At 35.5% G+C, this 19053-nt stretch overlaps 2 protein-coding genes across 2 annotated transcripts in view; one reads left to right on the top strand and one right to left on the bottom strand.

Moving 5' to 3' along the window:
• Positions 1–5484, top strand: part of LOC136038099 (protein disulfide-isomerase A3-like) — a 33760-nt gene extending 28276 nt beyond the window's left edge. The window contains exons 6-8 of the mRNA XM_065721110.1: positions 193–421; positions 3907–4035; positions 5158–5484. Of these exons, the coding sequence (XP_065577182.1) occupies positions 193–421; positions 3907–4035; positions 5158–5268 (469 nt within the window). The 3' untranslated portion in view covers positions 5269–5484. The remainder of the gene's footprint in view (positions 1–192; positions 422–3906; positions 4036–5157) is intronic.
• A 3780-nt stretch (positions 5485–9264) lies between these two features.
• Positions 9265–19053, bottom strand: part of LOC136038098 (splicing factor Cactin-like) — a 36370-nt gene continuing 26581 nt past the window's right edge. The window contains exons 7-10 of the mRNA XM_065721108.1: positions 16634–16823; positions 14209–14360; positions 12524–12668; positions 9265–9543 (exon numbers count right to left, since the gene is read on the bottom strand). Of these exons, the coding sequence (XP_065577180.1) occupies positions 9355–9543; positions 12524–12668; positions 14209–14360; positions 16634–16823 (676 nt within the window). The 3' untranslated portion in view covers positions 9265–9354. The remainder of the gene's footprint in view (positions 9544–12523; positions 12669–14208; positions 14361–16633; positions 16824–19053) is intronic.

The following is a 19053-nucleotide window of genomic DNA, read 5'->3' as shown; positions in this document are numbered from 1 at the left end:
GTGTATTTGTGTGCTTTATCTTCCTATCGCCTCTGAAAGCTTATGCTTTTCATGTATTTTCATAAATTTGACATATCAGGCTTAAAATAAGCCTTTTCATGTTTTCAGTGAACTTAATTAAAATCAAAAGTAATGTAGGACCTGCAAATTTGGTTGCATGATTATTTGCTATTTTTTTTTCTTTTTTTTTAGAATGGAGGCCTTTGATCAGTTCTTGAAAGATTTGAAGGAAGGCAAACTTGAGCCTCACATTAAATCTGAGCCAGTTCCAACTCAAGACGGTCCTGTAACCGTTGCTGTTGCCAAGAATTTCGATGATGTTATTCTCAAGTCGGGCAAAGATGTTCTTATCGAATTTTATGCCCCTTGGTGCGGACATTGTAAGAAACTCGCACCTATTTTTGATGAATTGGGTGCTAAGGTAAGATGAGTTGGATGTAAATTTCGTGTAACTCGTTGATAAGCGTTGTCAAATGTAACTAATTATTTTTACTTATTTTTCACAGTTCAACGTGTATTTATTTTTCACAGTTCAACGTGGCAACAATGACGAAAATGTGATATTACCCTAAAAACTTTATAATTTGGAACAAACCAAAAGAAAATCCTAGAAAATTGCGGTTTGTTGGTTTGTAGAAACCTAAACTGGTCAAAAACTGTCTTTATTTTGATGTTCTTGGTACTTTGGGGGAGATTTAGGGGAGTAATTCAGCATATTTTTTCTCGGTCTTTTTTCCCTGTCTTTCCAATTGCACTTCCAGGGTGAAGTGCAAAAAAACCGGGGATCAGCACCATCGGTTTAGACTGTAACTCTGCATAACTCTGCTTACGCAGTAATGCCCGTGTAACTCTCCTTAAATTTTAAATCAACATTTTTCTGTTGAATCAGCTATCTTTGAATGTATCTTAGTCAATTGAGGCGGTAATACAGTGGTTGAGTCGTATTTAGCAAAGTTAAAACTATACGAAAAATAAAAACAAAATGAAACAAAGTAAAAAAAAAAAATGAAAATAAAATGAAAAGTCCAAGCTGTTACATGTTTTACTTATGTTCACATTCTTGCTTTGGATGTTCAACGGAAACACAAATTTTGACCATTTAGTATTTGGTTTATTAGTTATTATTCAAGACTTTCGTAGCTACCAAAAATTAAGTTCGTTTATTTTTATTATATTATTCAAGTTTTTATTTATTTTTGGTCAAAGCGAACCTAATACATTTCAAAGCTATATTTCTATTTAATAGATCAATTGACATTTTTTTTCCAATGTAAAGGTAAAATTTCTATAAGAAATATATATCAGTTAACTATTGAATATAATGCTCCCTATTTTAAATAGTTTTTGGAACATAACTAGGAATGTTCTAGACCAGATGTTTCTATTTAATAGGTCAAAATTACTTTTAATGGTTTTTTCCAAATACAGATGTTTCCTTTCCTTTAGATTTGACATCTATTTGATTTATTTCTGTCTTATTAACAGGAAGACTGACAGTCATAAATTGTCTAGTTAATTAATTGCAACCTAGGTAACTATATTTAATAAATTGTGAAGGATTTACTATAATAGATAAAACCAAATAATGACTTAATCTTTATTAATCATTTTAGTTACACTATATAAATGGTATAAGATGTAATTCATTTATTTCATCATTTCTGAATTATATACACATATTTATTCTCGGTATTAACTACATCAATGGCTTGTAGCATAAATTATTTTTGTAAGCAATCTGTTAACACTATTAAAATAAGTAAAAAATAATGCGGAATGGAACTAAAAATGGAAGACTTGTTACCGTAAATAACGAGTTTCTTATTTCGATAAGAAAACTAATTAAGACTTGTGCTCGTAATTTTCGATTTAACCAGAAGACACGTTGGTATTGTTGGTATTGTTGTACCAGCCATTTGGTGAAAAAATACACTATCTTTTTGTAGACTGCTTATTTTGAATGCAGGGATTTCTGTAGAAGTCTCAGATTAAAAAAAAGTAATAATGACTAGATTATGAAAAACGTTAAGAATTACGGAGGGATATCGTATAATCATAATTAATCATAATCTTTTGGTGCCCAAAGGACAAGTGGATTAAGTCAAATTGGCCTAAAACATTGTCAAGTTTTGATTAAGAAAATCTGAGTTTGTTTAGGTTTATTACCAATCCTTATTTCTATGAACAAAAGTCATTGTTTCGTAGTTTATGCAACACATATCAGTAAAACTAGTTCAAGTAAACTGACTCGTGATATTCTCCCATGTTTATAGAATTCTTAAAAACTAGCGCTTTACTGAAAACTCAGCTTGCTTTAATTTTTTGAAAAATTAAGATTGTATACAAAAATTTATTGATTTCATGGCTGGTGAAAGACTATTGAGAGCCTTATAAATTAGTCTTTTATTTTCTGTAGGCTACTTAAGGACTTTTCTACTCCCAATTCTGTTTTATTGAGTTAGTTTTCTGTTGTCAGTAAAGTGCTAGATTTAAAATTTTACAGATATTGGGAAACATCACGAACCACTTTATTTAAGCTAGTTTTGTCGGTATATCTTGCGTAATTCATGAATCAATAATTTTGTTTCGTTTTAAATTTCAACGTCGCTCTTTACTTCCGTAAGAAAACTTTGTTTTTAATAATTTTTGCTCCTTTTTTTTATGACATACAGAGTAAACCTTACAAGAATATCTTTTTTTAATTTAGGCAATAGAACTAGGAACCTAATGTTTTTTTTTAATGTGATATTATATAAGTTTTTACTTCCTACCTCCCTTAAACTTTCCTACAAATATATGCAACTTTGTCACTTAACTAAGGGGCCTAAGGTTTATGGTATCATCTGTATCTATTCAGTTGATTCGCACATGAAAATTAATAAATAACATTTTTTGTTCATTAGGAAGTTTCTTTTCAAAACACATCTTTAAGTTTCGGCTGCTAAGGGGGCTGGGAAGGGGAACAAATTAAAGGGGTATTGTAAAGCTCCAGTCAATGAGTTTTTACTATGGAGATTATAATGGTACCCTTACTGTGCTTGCCATCCATTTCACTCCAGAAGTTGCCATGTGGCACTCTCAAAGAGATGTATATACCTTTCAGATATAGTTACTTTCTAGACCAAATAGTGTAGGAAATGGATCAGAGAGGAGAGAGCTTTGACGTGAATTCAATGGGAATCAAAATTATTGCCATCGAAATTGCACTGTTGCCTAGTCGAACTAGACTAACTAAATTTTAATTTGTGAAAGTTTAAATTTCTCTTGATCAACCCGGGAATTTTTCTGAAGGTATAATTGAGGACTAGAATACAGTTAGGGTTTGGAGAGAAATGAGAATATATGCTACTTCGAAAAGAGGATGAAATGCATCTATTGCGCCCTTCTGGCAATAGTGGTTCTTCTGTCTTTGCCCCAAAGTCCATCAAGAGATCGATTTTGCAGGAAGAGTTGTCCTCAATTTATCCTCAAATTTTATCCTCAATTTTATCCATCAATTACCAAGAAATTACCAAGTTATAATACTTGGTAATTTCTTAATTTCAATTTTTCTTCGCTTGTAACTAAAAAATGTTTTATAACTTGGGACTTGAAAATGCTTTTAAAAGGCTGGCAAAATAACATATGGACTCTCCGATCATCTTTATAAAAAGGGGTCAATTATGATTCCAATTTTCATGATTTACTACGTATTCTCTAGTATTTTGGAGGATAAGCTCTTGGGGCCAATCTTGGATGACCCCTTTATCTTCCTCTCTGTTGCATTCACAGGGAATGTAATATATGCTCTATCTGCTGGCAAGCTTCTAATCAATGTATTTGTTTATTCAGTGTAAACAAACAACTTGTTATTATTCATCAATTTGTTATCTATGTTATTAAATTTGAACATTATACTCTTTTTAGATGAAAGGAGAAGATGTTGTTATTGCTAAATTTGATGCCACTGCAAACGATGTTCCTACTGGATTTGATGTATCTGGCTTCCCCACTCTTTTCTGGATGCCTAAAGGTGGCAAGCCTGTGCAATATAGAGTAAGTCTCTTTGTCCTGCTTTAGTGCTTGGATGTTTTTCATTTTTCAAGTCAGTCAATGCCTGTAACTCTGTACAGTTTGGACTTTGTACATGCTAAACAATGTATAACTTTGCTTCATAAATTTGAAGGTTGATAGGCTCTGTTGGAATAGTCTGTATCTTTTGATATTCTGGTAAAATTCTAATGCTACGTTGTTGCTTGCATGCGAAGGCTGATGGGCTGTGTCGAAATAGTCGGCGTCTTCTGGTAAAATGTCAAAAAAAAAACGCCAATAAAATATGAAGAGATTGCTTAAAAAAGAAAAAAAATGCCTATAAAGTTCTGGTGCCACGTGCTGGGTATTGAACAAAGTCGAATGAAGAGAGGTTAACGGGAATTCCCTATGTTGCAAGCATTGTTTGTCTTTGCTGATTGTATGTGAAAGCTGACGAGATCTGCTAGAATAGAACGTGTCTTCTATTAAAACATAATAATTCCTATAAAATATGGAGAAACTTCAGTGAAAACTGAAAAGATTCCTGACAAATTTTGATGCCATGTACTTGGTACCAGATAAAATTAAAAGAGGGCTCGCTGAAACCCTGCAGATGTCAAACCTGTCATGTTCGCTGCGTGTATGGAAGGATGATGGGCTCTGTCACAACAGTGTGCATATTCAGGTAAAACATAAATAACTACGGTAAAATACGGAGAGACTTGTGGAAAAATTCAAGACTCAAGTGTATTTCTGATGCCCCGTAGGTGCCAAACATTGTATGTCTTCGCTGGATGCCTAGGGCACGTTCTGCGGATGATGGATGTCAAATTGCTAAAGATTTTCCTTTTCGGAGAAATGTCTTGAGCCAAATGAAAAGTAGGTTGTCCCCAGTTGGGACGGAAGAATGTCGTGAGGAAAGATTTAAGGGATGCTGGAATTCCTTGTAGGGTGTAAAGAGGGAGGCTTTGAATAGATTGGGATGGAGGAGGACCGCTTGCAGCTGTGTTGGCCTCAAGTGCCTTTGTGCTGGTCTGAGTTGTTAGTAGTAGTAGTTGTATATACATAATATATATATACATAAATACTTGAACTGTTGTTTGGTCTATAACGTAAAATTTACTGAAGAAATGTCTTGCTTTGCAGGGAGGAAGAGACCTAGATGACTTCATCAAGTACATTGCTGAGAACGCATCTACCGAGTTGAAGAGTTACGACAGAGATGGTAAAGTTAAACCCAACAAAGAGGAGCTGTAATGCAAGTACGGGAAACACTGCGAGTGTTAAATAGTGATATGTTTGAGAAGTCTGCCTAAATCATTCTTGGATCTTTTTTTTTCTTTTTTTTTTTATTATTATTTGTCATTAGCAGTTTGGGCTCTTGGGTGTGGGATACGTGAATCTAAAAACAAGAGTCTGATTCTTCCTATTTATACCATTGTTAAATAGAATAAATTTTTATGAAATTTAGAATGAGGTTTAGATTTTTGGTAGGTGAACATCTATTTGATAGAAATTGGTCAAAATCAGACCGAATTTTGATTAAAAATCAATTAAAAAGTACAAAATGTTTTAAAAAGAGAGGCATAGTATAGAACAGAACTATTCTTAAGTGCCTTAGTTGGGTTTCACTTTTTTCGAATTTGCAGTTTTGTTGTTGTTTTTATTTCTTGTTTTTGCGCCAAAAATTCGCCTAGAAGAATAGTTTTACGGCCGCGAATAGATTTAACAGCTGCTGTAAAAAGACCCTTATCATTTTCTCCCCCGAACTGCTGAAAGCTTATACATGCAAGTTTCTGGGCAAAGGGAACCCTCATTCACAAAAAAAGAGTCTGCGAAAAACATTAGTTTGATTTTCCTAAACCTTATATCTGAAAGTCCTTAGGTGATGGAAACCCCGGGTTGAAAAAAAAAACAAAAAAAAACAATATAGACGTTCTAATAGCTCTGGGCCAATAGCATTGAGGAAAATAAGTAAAAAAACATGTGCATTTCCTAATAGCACTGAGAAAAATTATAAATTATTTTTTGCAATGAGAAAAATTATAACTTTTCTTCACAGCTGCTAAACATGTTTTGTAAGCAACAATTCCATAAATATAATTGATTCACATAGGGGTACAATGGTATTGGCATTACTTGAGGGAAAATTTGTAACATTCATTAGAACTACCCTTGAGGATAGGTCACTTGCCTCGCATTATGAAGACTAACGCTAGACACTTCATTTCATGCGAAATGAAGTGAAAGGCACATGGAACGCCTATATTTTGAACAACAGGCCCCAATTGCTTTTCAAACCTATAGTGAAGTCGACTGGTCCTTTACCTTGTAGTACCAACATGGTCCAAATAGCAGCCCGTATTAAAATAACTCGAAGCTTGTCAAATATACATGAAAGTGGGTAAAAGACCCGTAAATACACAAAAAAGCTTTAACTTGAAACAAAATCGCAGATTGACCCAAACTCCTAATAGAATCGTTGCATTCGTCGAATGTACAAACAATTTCCAGGCTTCCTACGTTTTTGCAGACCCAATCATTTCCAATATGCTATTCCATCGCACTTCCATGTCAATAGAGGTATGAGAACGAAGGCCACTCTCTTTACGACATCTTTTAAAGTTACTATGCTGGACAGTTGAAACTTGGTTTTCTAAATAATTTTGTAGTTTTATCAATGTTTGAACAAATGAAGCCCTATTGTTAGTATGCACTTATTTTGGTCAGTTTTCACTTATGTCAATTCATATTTAAGAAATTTGTGTGTACTATTAATGTTTTAGTTGTATAGAAAAGCTAACATTTTTTTCACAGCAACAATTTATAATTTTTGAAAATTATTACGGACTCGGTAAACTGCAAGGGCTGAAACAATACAAGCAGTAGTTACTTATTTTGAAGCAATGGTTTCAGTCATTTACGAAACGAAACAGATAAAGAACACCGATGCAAAGTTGAAGGCACAAGCTGGCGGCCTTCTTAAAAAGATTGTAAACTTCGAATTCATCACTTGCCTCATCTTCATGAAAAAAAAAACCATATACAAGATCAGGGTAGCAACAGAAGAATTTGAAGAAAAGGAGATCAACATCATCGACGCAATCGAGATACTTGAAGCTATGAAGAATCTCTCCGAAAGAATTTCGGTGGATGAAATGAACAGTTTCACTGACAGTGCAAAAGTGTTCGCCAGAATAAGAGAAGTCGATCCAGAGGCAGATTTCGTCAGATATCATCGTCGGCGACTAGAACCATCTAGTTTTGACAGTGGAGCTCAGAGACTAGCCAAGATCTCAATGTATCAGTTGTGTAGACAACATTTTAGGATCCTGCTTGAAAGGTTGACTATAATAATGTAGATAAACTTAAGGCTTGCCTTGTCAATTTTTAGCCATTTTGATCCTAACTTTAGCCTCCTTTAAAAAAAGGGTTTCAGTTGCAGATATTAAGCTAACAACGTTTTTTTTTTTCTAACCAAGAGAGACCTCTAGATTCGACTGCTTTTCGTATAGAGCTTGAAGTTGTGTTTCAATTTTGGCGCGGCTCTACCTGCATCAAGAAGTCCTTGATGAAGGAAATTGCCGGCAACTCCAGCTTATGCAAGCCAATCGCCTTTGCAAATTGGCTGCGACAGCACCTGTTGCAGCTGCTGCTGCCGAAAGAACGTTTAGCAAGCTCAAGTTTTTTAAGAGTTTGCTGAGAACTGTCATGGTTCATTTTTGACTAGGTTCTTTATGTTGAAAAAATGATGGGATTTGATCCCCTCCCAAGCCTTGGTCCTTCGAGCGCCAATGGATGATATTTAAAAGAACAACATTTTGAAAGAACAACATTTTGGGATTCTAAAAGAGGTGATCGGAGAAGAAGCTGTAAATACAGAGGAATCAATTTTGCACGGGCATATGCTTCAGCCTTTCAAAAGTCTATAAATGTGGTACAAAGGGGTCTCCATAAAAAAACCGTGCATGTACACTTACTGTCCAAGAAATCATGATTTTTTCGTTATGTTTTCTGTATTTTCTTTTTAAAGATTGTTTATTTGAATACTTTAATATTCTAGATGCATATAAACAATACATTACAAATAAACATAGTCAATAAGTAATATCATTCTTGATTTTAATTAATATATCAATTTATGTCAAATACTCCTATCTGTGGTTTTGTTAATGATTCTTTAATATGCTTTTAGAATCCTATATGTGGAATCTAGCTTGTAGTTTATGTATAAGTCAAAGTACACAGCTCTAATCTTGCAAAAACTCCACTTTCACAATCGTTTGACTCTCAATTCCCTCTGCTGGGAGCTCCCACCCCTATCCCTGTGAAACGGACTCTTCTTATGCTTTAATAATTTTAACCCTTCCATCGTCAAAGCCTTATCATCTTCTTCCAATTAAAAAGAACAATTTTGGGATTTTGGTTGTAAGCAAGGATAGTTAGTTCAATAGAATCTAATCACCACTCCAAATATTCGTGTAAGTATAGCACTACGATAAGGCTGAACGAAGGAAAATATGATGATAGATCAATTTCTAATTTTATCATACTTACCTATTTGCTTGTAACAGGATTCAAGCATTTCAGCTCTTTCTGGCGTCCAGTAGCTTCGTCATTGTGGTAAGCCAAGAGTCTCAGTCGTTCGTGAGTGGCTCAATCAATTCGAGCCAGGACTTGCCATTCTGTTACATAAGCTCTTTATCATAAGAGTGTAAAAATAATCCACTAATTGAAAACAGGCCTGTATTCTTATGGATATTAAGTAAACCAGTTTGATAGTCCTACTTAGCCAAAATAAAACCACTGTAATACGATCATGTATCGATAATATTGATTAAGTATGTACATAGTATATCAAGAATATATCGATATAGCATACAATCTACAATATATTGTACCATTCTCTAAATCTCAAAATCACTTTCCTTTGATTTTATTTGAAATTGAACTACTCCTAGCAAGATCTTGACGCAACACAACTCACCCGAGACCACCCTAAATTATTTATAGGAAGACTTCCAGTCTCGGTCTACAGAAAATTTCCATAAGTTTCAATTCGATCCTCGTGACCTAACTAGGTATACAATTTGTCACTTTTTAATGAAAACTAGGGATTAGCTAAACCTCGGAACTAGTATAATCTAATTGTAGATAGGCCTTCGCATATTTGAAAAAAAAAGCCACCAGTTAAAGATATTTAAGACGAAAAGTAATATTAGGAGTATACTGTGAACCCATATCAAAGAGCACTAAAGGTAAAGAATTTATTTATACAAAAAAAGTCTGGATGATAAATACACATTTACAAGAGTTTCAAATCCGCACTAAATAAAATACAAATCATCTTCTATATCTATATTTTTTGAAATGGAACCATAGTTGAAATATATTGTTGTGGAACTGACACCTAAATCCACGTTTATAGGAATACTCCCAGTCTCGGCTTACAATCTTGAAGGCAATATCTTCATAAGGGGGTCCAGCCGAAATTCGTAAGATGGAGAAATCTTTGTTGTCTGCACAAGGGGTCTGAAAAAAATTTGGGTTTTCAATCGTTTACAGCTATCTGATTTACCTCAACCCTTTACCGCCAGAGAGCCTCTCGGACGGTGGGCATAAAAAAGAAATAAATTCTCAGTGTAAGGACAACAGAAAAATATCCCTCCCCAAAGCACACAATTAAAGTCTCCTAAACATCTCCTTCTCTCCATAAAAACTTGAAAGTTTCAACTCAATGTTTGATATTTAATTACGTATACAATTCATCACTTTTTAATGAAATCCTAGTGATTATGTAATCGCTATAAAGAGTAATACTCGTTTGCGTTCAGACATTAAAAAGATAAAAAAAATACTCAAATCTCCTGTGAGAATTTGACCATGTACTCCATGGTGACGGTTGCTCGATGAAAAAGAAAATCCTACTAATTTTGATAATTAATTCTGTTAGGAATACACAGCTGGTTCTGAAATATCGCAGCCATTTCGTTTCTACCAGATACCTTTCTAGATGAATAACGAAGAAGACCATCGTCCAGCCAGCGACTCGCGAAGTTTTCTAGCTCATGAGTAGACCCAAATCTATTGTAAAAGCTGGGATTTGAGAATGACAGATCGAAACATAAATGTTTGCAGTCAACAATAACCTTGTCAGCGAAGCGCCACCGACATCTAACCAGCGGCAGCGCGGAAAAATTTTTGCCGTTGCACCGCCATCGGCCTTCCTTTATCGGCACGGAGACGGGGTCTAATTATGCGCAAATTGAGTCAGCAAATAGAAATTTAGACAAATCAAAGGAATGTCGTATATGAATTCTGTCAAATTTCTCCCTTTTAAAATCTCCCCTGGAAAGTTCACCACCGAAGACTTCAATCCCCATGGAAAATTCTCGTTGTGAAAACCCACCCCCAGCAGTATATACCCCCCCCCCCCAGAAAATGTCTGAATACTTCCAAGTAACGAATACTACATGTAAAAATGGGTAAATTTCATAACTTACAGCCCTTTCCCAAGGAGCTGTAGGGCGGTTATGTTATCTCCAAAGGAATATTTATTATACCTTTCAACTATGCGTCAAGAATTGCTATCTCAAAATTTTTACTGGGCGACTTTGAGGGGAAAAGAGGCGTGAGAGGGGGGCTAGCAACCCTCTAATATTTTTGGTCACTTAAAAGGCACACTAGAAAATTTAATTTCCGTTCAAATGAGCCGATATTCTAGCACTATTTGTTCGATAAAATCACTCCTGGGTAAAACAGAAATAAACAAGAACCCAAATGCTTAGGGAGCTGTAAGCCTCTACTGTATGTTCCAACTTATTCTCCTTACTTATTATCCTACCATATTCTCCTACTTAATCTTATATATCTTAAACACGATCTTTATTATCTCTGCTCTGCACAAGAAAAATCTCAAGGTATATCCTTAATACGTTTTTTGATCAAGTTTAGCAATTATTAACAGAGTTTAGAGTAAAGAGAATCTAAAAAAATTAAACAACGATATTTAACCTTGCTAAGTACATGCATGACGGAGGAGTGGTATACCTGGATTAGACGTATTCTCAAGATAGACAAATACCACACACCTAAAATAATAGATGTCTAAAAAAGAACACCCGATTTGAAAAATTGGATCACGGATCCTCTTTGGTCCAACAATCATGAAGTTCGAATCCTTGTACTATCTGGTTTAAAAAAATAAGATTCATCTCGCCTGCCTTAAAGCTAACAACCTGTTGGTAGGGGTTAGGGTTTTCGGGGGAGCTACTGTGATTCTCTAATTTACAGTTCAAGCAGGGCATTCCAGAAAAGGTTGAGTGGAGGTGTTGGCGCCAGCATCAAATATGGCTTTTTCCTTTGGGGGTACACTAAGTCACGAGTTCATAAAAACAAACCCCGTAATCTGCTGGAACTCTAATAAGAAATCCAATTGGTTCTCAAGGATTTGATGGGAAAATGTATTAGCGAATGATGACTAAATTCATAAGTAGAACGAATGCTTGTAGGGCAAGAATGAGGGTCATGTGCCTGATATTGTGTTTTACTTATAATCTCTACATGAAGAGAATGATATTTGATTTGCTTCTTTCAAATAAACAAATTCGGTTCGTAGTTGATTTGAATTCATTGTTCTTTTTCAGACACCCTTTAGATGTACAAAACAAGTGTACAAGAGAACGGACGCCTCAGATTGGGCTGTTCATTTAATAACCTCAATTAATCCATTTATACATTCAATTTATTCAATCCCTTCTATTTACTTCATCATATGATATCTATACACGATTTAAAAGATATTTTATCTATTTAGCCATCTCTATATAGTTATCTATAGATACAGCTATCTATTTTTTGAGATTTTCTTCATTCTTAATGAATATACAAAGGTCACGCCACAAACAATTTTTTCTTTCAAACATTTATCGTTCGTTCTTTAATAGCAAAATTATATCAATCTCCCTTTTTTCAACACTATTATGTGTTGCCTTATCCCATTTTCTGGTAGCTTATCAATCCCTTCATATGAAAATTTGGTTGGTTTGAACATAAATAAAATTTCAAATGCTTAATGGTGATACTCGTTCAAATTTACGGTTTTCCCACAATAACAGTTCCGCAAGAGCATGAAAAGGTAGTAGTCTGATAGGGCAAAGTCTAAGGAGTAGCACCCAAAATTAGCACCTTGGTATTTCAGACAGAAAAAAAAGTGCTAATAACAAAATTGTATTTTAAAACTAAAATAATTCTAGGTAAACTATTCCAAACAATTAAAATCTATATCTTCCACCAGTTTTGCAAAAGCCTATGCCTACAATTAATCGTTAAAATAACGGATGAGAAGTTATTTATGACTCAGCCTTATTCATTACAAGAATAGTCAGTGTAATTCTATCGTCTTAATAGAAATAATGTATCTTTCGCAGAGTGAAATAAAAACCAACAATAAAAGATGCCAAAATTGAACGGACTTAAAAGAGAAACAGTCGAAACAAATAGAAAAACATACCAGTGTATAAGTGGGTGCTTTGTTTTTCTCTATCAGATCAGGATAGAAAATATTGAATTTGTAGCCTTGGACAACTTTTGGCGGAGGATTGTCAATGTCATAATGAGTTTGGTTGTATTTGTTCCACTCAAATCCAGTGTGAACTCTGAAAAATAACCGACATTAAAAAAGATAAAACAACTCGAGCCTTGCAAAATGTCCATCTTCAGGCTAGTTGGGGTATAAAAAGAGAAGAAAACAACACTACTAACGCTAACAAGAAGAATTACAGAGTTAATTATAAAAACTTAAGGCCTTTTCTACTTACAAACCAGACTCTTGGACCACGATTTTGAATTATTAGCAGAAGAAACAAGTTTACGATACCCGGCTGACTGACTGTATTTCAAACAGTAGGCTGTATAAAAAGTGTGGTTCAGTCCCACTTTCTAGGGCTATAATAAGAGAAAGGTTGAGATGGCTAGGGCATGTTCAGCGGATGAAGGATGACAGATTGCCGAAGATTATCCTTTTCGGCCGACCGTCTAGAGCTAAACAGAAAGCAGATTGCCCGCGGTTTGGGTGGCAGGATCTCATAAAAAAAGATGTAAGGGAAATGGGAACTTCCTGGGATGGTGTAAAGAGGGATGCTTTCAATAGATCGGTATGGAAAAGAGTGCGTAGTTGTGTTGGCTTCAGGCGGCTTGGTGCTGCGGCGAGGTAACAATAGTAGTAGTAGTTTATAAAACTATATTTACAAAATTTATAAGCCAACAATTCATGAACCGTCAAACGAACCCAAATTCTGATCATCAGCGAATAGCATTTTCGGGATCTAGATTTTCAGTGAAGAAGACCTCTGATGGAAAATATTAGTCCTTTATCTCTTTCGAACCTATGATTCAAGGACTTTCAATGCAGTCCCATAAATTCATGTCACAATGTCTCAAAACATGAGTATTACCAAAAATGAGTTATAATTTTTGAACTGCTGCTGTATCGCTGACCTTTAGAAAATTGCTCGTAAAATAAGGATACGGCACTATACTTTAAGTCGAAAGTGGCAGTGCTGCTCATCGTTTCATGGCCCTTCCGTCACGTTTTCTTTTAATTCGTTAATAATTTTTTTTAATTCACATTTCCATAACTTCTATGACTACAAAGATATAAATTAGAAGCTCTTATAGCCTAAGTGATAAATGAATATAATATTTAAAAATGACACCTTGAGCATCAGTAAGTGATTCCAGCATTCCATCTGCATCAAACAATTCTTTACGTTTTATTTTAGTTCAACTAGATATTTAAAAATCCCAATATTAAGAAAACCTTCCAATATGAGACTGTGTAGACTTACAACTGCAAAATGCATCTAAGCAAATTTTTTTGGGGTTTTGTAAAGTTTTCCAAGCTCCCTCTCCCCGAAAAAGACATCCACTGAACAAAATACTGGATACACCCCTGCATGTAGCTGTTATTATATTTTTTCGTTTGAGTGTTTTTATCTATTTTATGCTTGAATAATTTTCGTATGACTGCAACCAAACAAATTAGAAAATAAGTTTTTATCCCCCTAAGTTTTTAGCATTAAGGAAATAGGATTTTAGAGAAATGATAATATCTTGAACATCCGGCCGTGTCTCCTGGTTACGCATTTTGCATGATTAGAAGATTATGTATTTTATTGCTATGGCTATAGTAAATACCTGTTAAAATAGCGAGGCTTCCTCGGTCTATATTTGTCGGACCAAGAGTAATTTTGGTCAACCGCAGATTCTACAGAGAACCTTGATTCGTCATCAGCCATTCCCTTTATCGCTTCTTGCTCACATCGCCGCTCTTCTGCCGTCAACGCAGTCTAAAATAGAGAAATCACTCAATTTTAATGTAAAAGGCTTCCATAAGTGGCTGCATAGTCTTTTTCTTTTTTATCAACGGCCACCTAATTTAGTAACCCAGTTGGGGATGCTGAGTAAAGAATGACGTGATCTCTATGCATTTTTCTTCTCTTCCGACCACTTAGCATAAAATAGGCAGTCGTAGAAACTTAGGAGAGGGCTCATTTGATTGAAAATTACAGTGCCTTTTTTACGAATGAAAAAGGATTGGACTAAAGTAAGATACAATTTTAACAAAAAAAAAATCTATCTATGCATTTATAAAAAAAAATAAAATAAGGTAAAAACATACGACACCAAATAGCTTAAGAAAAAATGCAGCACAAGAGATGCAGCTGCCCTTTGAAAGTGTACTTGTTTTGGGCAACCAATATATTGTTAATGTTTGAATTTCTACGGACATTTACATAATTTAAGAGAGAAAACAGGTATAATTTAGAGAAAACAGTGGAAAAAAATAATAAATAATAAAAATCAGAATATTTCGACTCCGCGTCTAGGAATCTCTCAGAAGTAGAGTCGAAATATTCGAATTTTTATTATTTAAAATAAGCTGTAGTTTTTTTGTTCCAATGTTTTTTTTTAATTACACACTTGTTTCCTCTCTTAAATTCTGTAAATGGGAAAACAGTGCGGTCTAAGAAATTATCTACGGACACAAGGGGTTGTCAAATTCTACTAATTAATTTCGCTTATCTAATTTCATAATTCGACGTGGCAAAACCAACAAAAATGTGACACTCCCCTAAACACTTCGTAATTTTAAAACAACCAAAACAAATATCTTAGGATATTGTAGTTTTTAGGAATAAACAGACCTAAATAGGTTTAGTATTACAAATTATTTTCGTTAAGATGTTCTTGGTAAAATAACTAAAGTAAAATATGCCTATAATAACAAAGGAAACAGAAAAAAAAAATATTTGTACTTTATCAAATACTGTATTTTGTTTGTCATAATGCTATATTACGGCAGTTAAAATATCGTGATTGATAAATACAGCTTGAATTTGAATTAGACTGTAATCGCTTTTAGGTAGCATTCCTGCCTTCTGTCTTTTGATTTCTCGTTTGATTCTTTTTTTTGTTATAACATCTTTGTGTTATTTAACGTTGCTTTCAATTTATTTGACACATAAAGTTCTTCTCTCCTTTGGTTCCGTCCGGTCTGCTCTCGATTGTAATTTAGTCTTCTGCTTTTATTAAAAACTTTATCATATTTCAAAACAGAAATAAACCTTACAACAACTCTAGCGGAGTATTAGGGGACTTTTTACGTCAAAAGTCTATGCTAAAAGCCACTGTTAGATGATACCACCGTTTCTAGATATGTCAAACAGTGGCCCAACTATTTTCTACGGTTTAAGGAATAGGTGCTGTCCATCTGACTGAAAGTTTATCTCACCAGGGGATACCCACTGATACATCGGTAAGCTCTAAGAGAAACGTAGTTTATGGGAAACTGGCTAATTTTATACACAAATACACCGAAGGTGAAACAAAATAAGCTAGACCCCTCCCTCCTCCCTACTTAGTCAATTGTAAGAATATTAACCACAGCGTCATGGATTTGAAAACCAAAGTTGCAAACATACTGGGAAATATATTCTTTATTGGTTAAAAATTGCAACTGCAGGGTTAAAAATAGTTATTACACTGTTTTACTCACGCAAATAGATAAAAATTTTACCAGGGGAGGAGGGGTGTTTGTGTATTTGGGATCCGCGAGGGCGAGGGTTCGAATCCTAGTGTACCCAATTATTTGGCTTGAGACAGGGGTCCGGGGCGTGACTCTGAAAGCCCAGCCAGAGTCGGCCCAGCTCTAAATGTGTACCTAGAAAAATCTAGGGAAGGTAAACAAGAAAGGTGTGCAAAAGTACAGGATAGCTGGCTCAAATCCCCTCATTGCATTCCCTGGCTGAAGGACTTTGAGACGGAGATCAGCACCACCTTAAGGGTCTAGTGCCGCATCCTTTGCCTTTTTTTTCTGTCATCCGACAAGCTTTGCTACAAGTTAGGGGATATTCGCCGATGGCAGAGGTATTGTTCAGTTTAAGGGAGATCTTGATGTGCCTACACTGGCTATCTACAGGATATACTTAGGTCTAGCTTCTTAAAGTGTTCACCTGTCTATCTCTAAGCCCCCCCCCCTTTTCCAGCAAAGACAATTTTACCAGAGTCTGTACCGAACCATAAAAGGTACACAATTAAGAGACAAAGAGTAGTAGCCCACCTCTACTTTTTTACCCATGGTTGTGACTTGCTTTCTTGCAAATTCTAGACGCTGTTCATCTTCCACATCATCAATCACCAAAGTACCAAGTTCCAAATCTGATTGTTGAATAAATACAGGGCTATAGCCACCTGCTTCGTACTCATCAATTTGTTTTTGAATTAACTCAACTTCTTCATTATGAAGTTCCCTGGAAAGATTAGTACCATAATTAGCACTATACATACTTAGGAAGAAAGAAGACTTTACTGTATAGTTAATTTTGACTAAATAGGCATAAGATCATACCTTCACACAGAGGTGAGGGAGCGTTATCTGACAATTAGCAAAAAGGACACCCCCGAGAAAATATTAGCTTCAAAAACATGTTTCCAGGTCTTTGACCCATCTACCCCAAAAGTCAAGCCAGTGTACGTCTTTGTATAAGATCATATTTTAATGCATAAATGTTTAAAGAGAAAGGGGGAGAAACAAATATTAATCGGACCTATCAACACCTCTACATAAAACCATATACCAATACGTAAATACCTACAAAAACAAAAAAAAGCTAATATTGACTAATGTAAAAAAAACGTAAGAAAAGGGAATAAAACCATGAAATCTACAATAAGAAAGGGCTATATCATGCATACCGAAACAGGTCCTTAAAAAAGAATTGCGAGTAGGCCTTGTTTTTTTTTGTGAGATATATAATTTGGCTAATTGGCTTCTGAGTCCAATCAAAATCTGAATATTTCAATATTGAGCCTATAAAACAAAATGGAAAAAAAAGAATCATTTTAAAACTTACAACAGAAACAAACTAAATTTAGACGGGCCCGGCGTTTACTCTGAAATAACAAGAGCTAAGAGCTCATATGGCACTTGTGACGGGGTCGGAAGAGCCAAGAGCCAAGAGCTCATATGGTATGAGCTCTAGCGAAATTCTAAGAATCAATAGATTGCTTTAAATGGAAAATCAGAGGCTTAATGCCGTTCAAGGTTTAAAATAAGAGCTCTGAGTCACGAGGTCCTTCTAAATATCAAAATTCACTAAGATCCGTTCACGTACTCGTAAGTTAAAAATACCTCAAGTTTTCTAATTTTTCCTCTCCCTTCAGCCCCTCAGATGGTCGAATCGGGGAAAACGACTTTATCAAGTCAATTTGTGCAGCTCCTTGACACTCCAAGCGATTTTCATCGTCCTAGCACGTCCAGAAGCCCCAAACTCGCCAAAGCACTGAACCCCACAGGCTAGCTCCACCAAAGAGAGCGGATCCAGTCCGGTTATGTCAATCACGTATCTACAACATTTATAACCGTTTTCCAAGATTTCTGGTTTCCCCCTCCAACTCTCCCCAATGTCAACAGATCTGGTCGGGATTTGAAATAAGAGCTCTGAGACATGAGTCCCTTCTAAATATCAAATGTCATTAAGATTCGGTCACTCGTTCTTAAGTTAAAAATACCTCTATTTTTCTAATTTTTTCCAGATTAACAACCCACAGCTCCCCCAAAGAGAACGCATCCTTTCCAATTATCAATTTCGTATCTATAACTTGTGCTTATTCTTCCCATCAAGTTTCATCCCGATCTCTCCACTCTAAGCGTTTTCCGAGATTTCCGGTTTCCAAGATTTCTGGCCCCCCCCAAACCCTCTATGTCCCCAGATCCGATTCGAATTGAAAATGAAGCACCTGAGACATAAGATTCTTCTATATATCAAGTTTCATTAAGATCCGATCACCCATTCGTAAGATACCTCGATTTTCACGTTTTCCAAGAATTCCGGTTTCCCCCTCCTACTCCCCCCAACGTCACCGGATCTGGTCGAGCTTTAAAATGAGAGTTCTAAAGAACAAGAGCCTTCTAAATATCAAATTTCACTCAGATATGATCACCCGTTCGTAAGTTACAAATACCTCATTTTTTCTAATTTTTTCCAAATTATTCCCCCACCCAAACTCCACCAAAGAGAGGAGATCCGGTTCGGTTATGCCAGTCACCTATCTTCGACTTGTGCTTACTCTTTCCACCAAGTTTCATCCTGATCCCTCCGCTTTAAGCGTTTTCCAAGTTTTCCGCCCCCCCCCCACAATGACACTGGATCCAGTCGGGATTTAAAATAAGAGACCTGAGTTACGAGGTTCTTCTAAATATGAAACTTCATTAAGATCCAATCACTTCTTCGTAAGTTAAAATACCTAGTTTTTTCTAATTTTTTAGAATCAACCCTCCCCCCAACTCCCCCAAAGAGAGCGGCTCCGTTCCAGTTATGTCAACCACGTATCTAAGACTTGTGATTTTTTTCCCACCAAGTTTCATCCCGATCCCTCCACTCTAAGCGTTTTCCAAGATTTTGCCCCCCCCCAACTCCCCCCAATGTCACCGGATCCGGTCGGGATTTTAAATAAAAGCTATGAGACACAATATCCTTC

This window comes from Artemia franciscana, chromosome 17 (genome assembly GCF_032884065.1).
Source record: "Artemia franciscana chromosome 17, ASM3288406v1, whole genome shotgun sequence".
NCBI lineage: Eukaryota > Metazoa > Arthropoda > Branchiopoda > Anostraca > Artemiidae > Artemia > Artemia franciscana.
The sequence above is the reverse complement of the archived record's forward strand: the minus strand, read 5'-3'. Positions and strand labels throughout refer to the sequence as shown.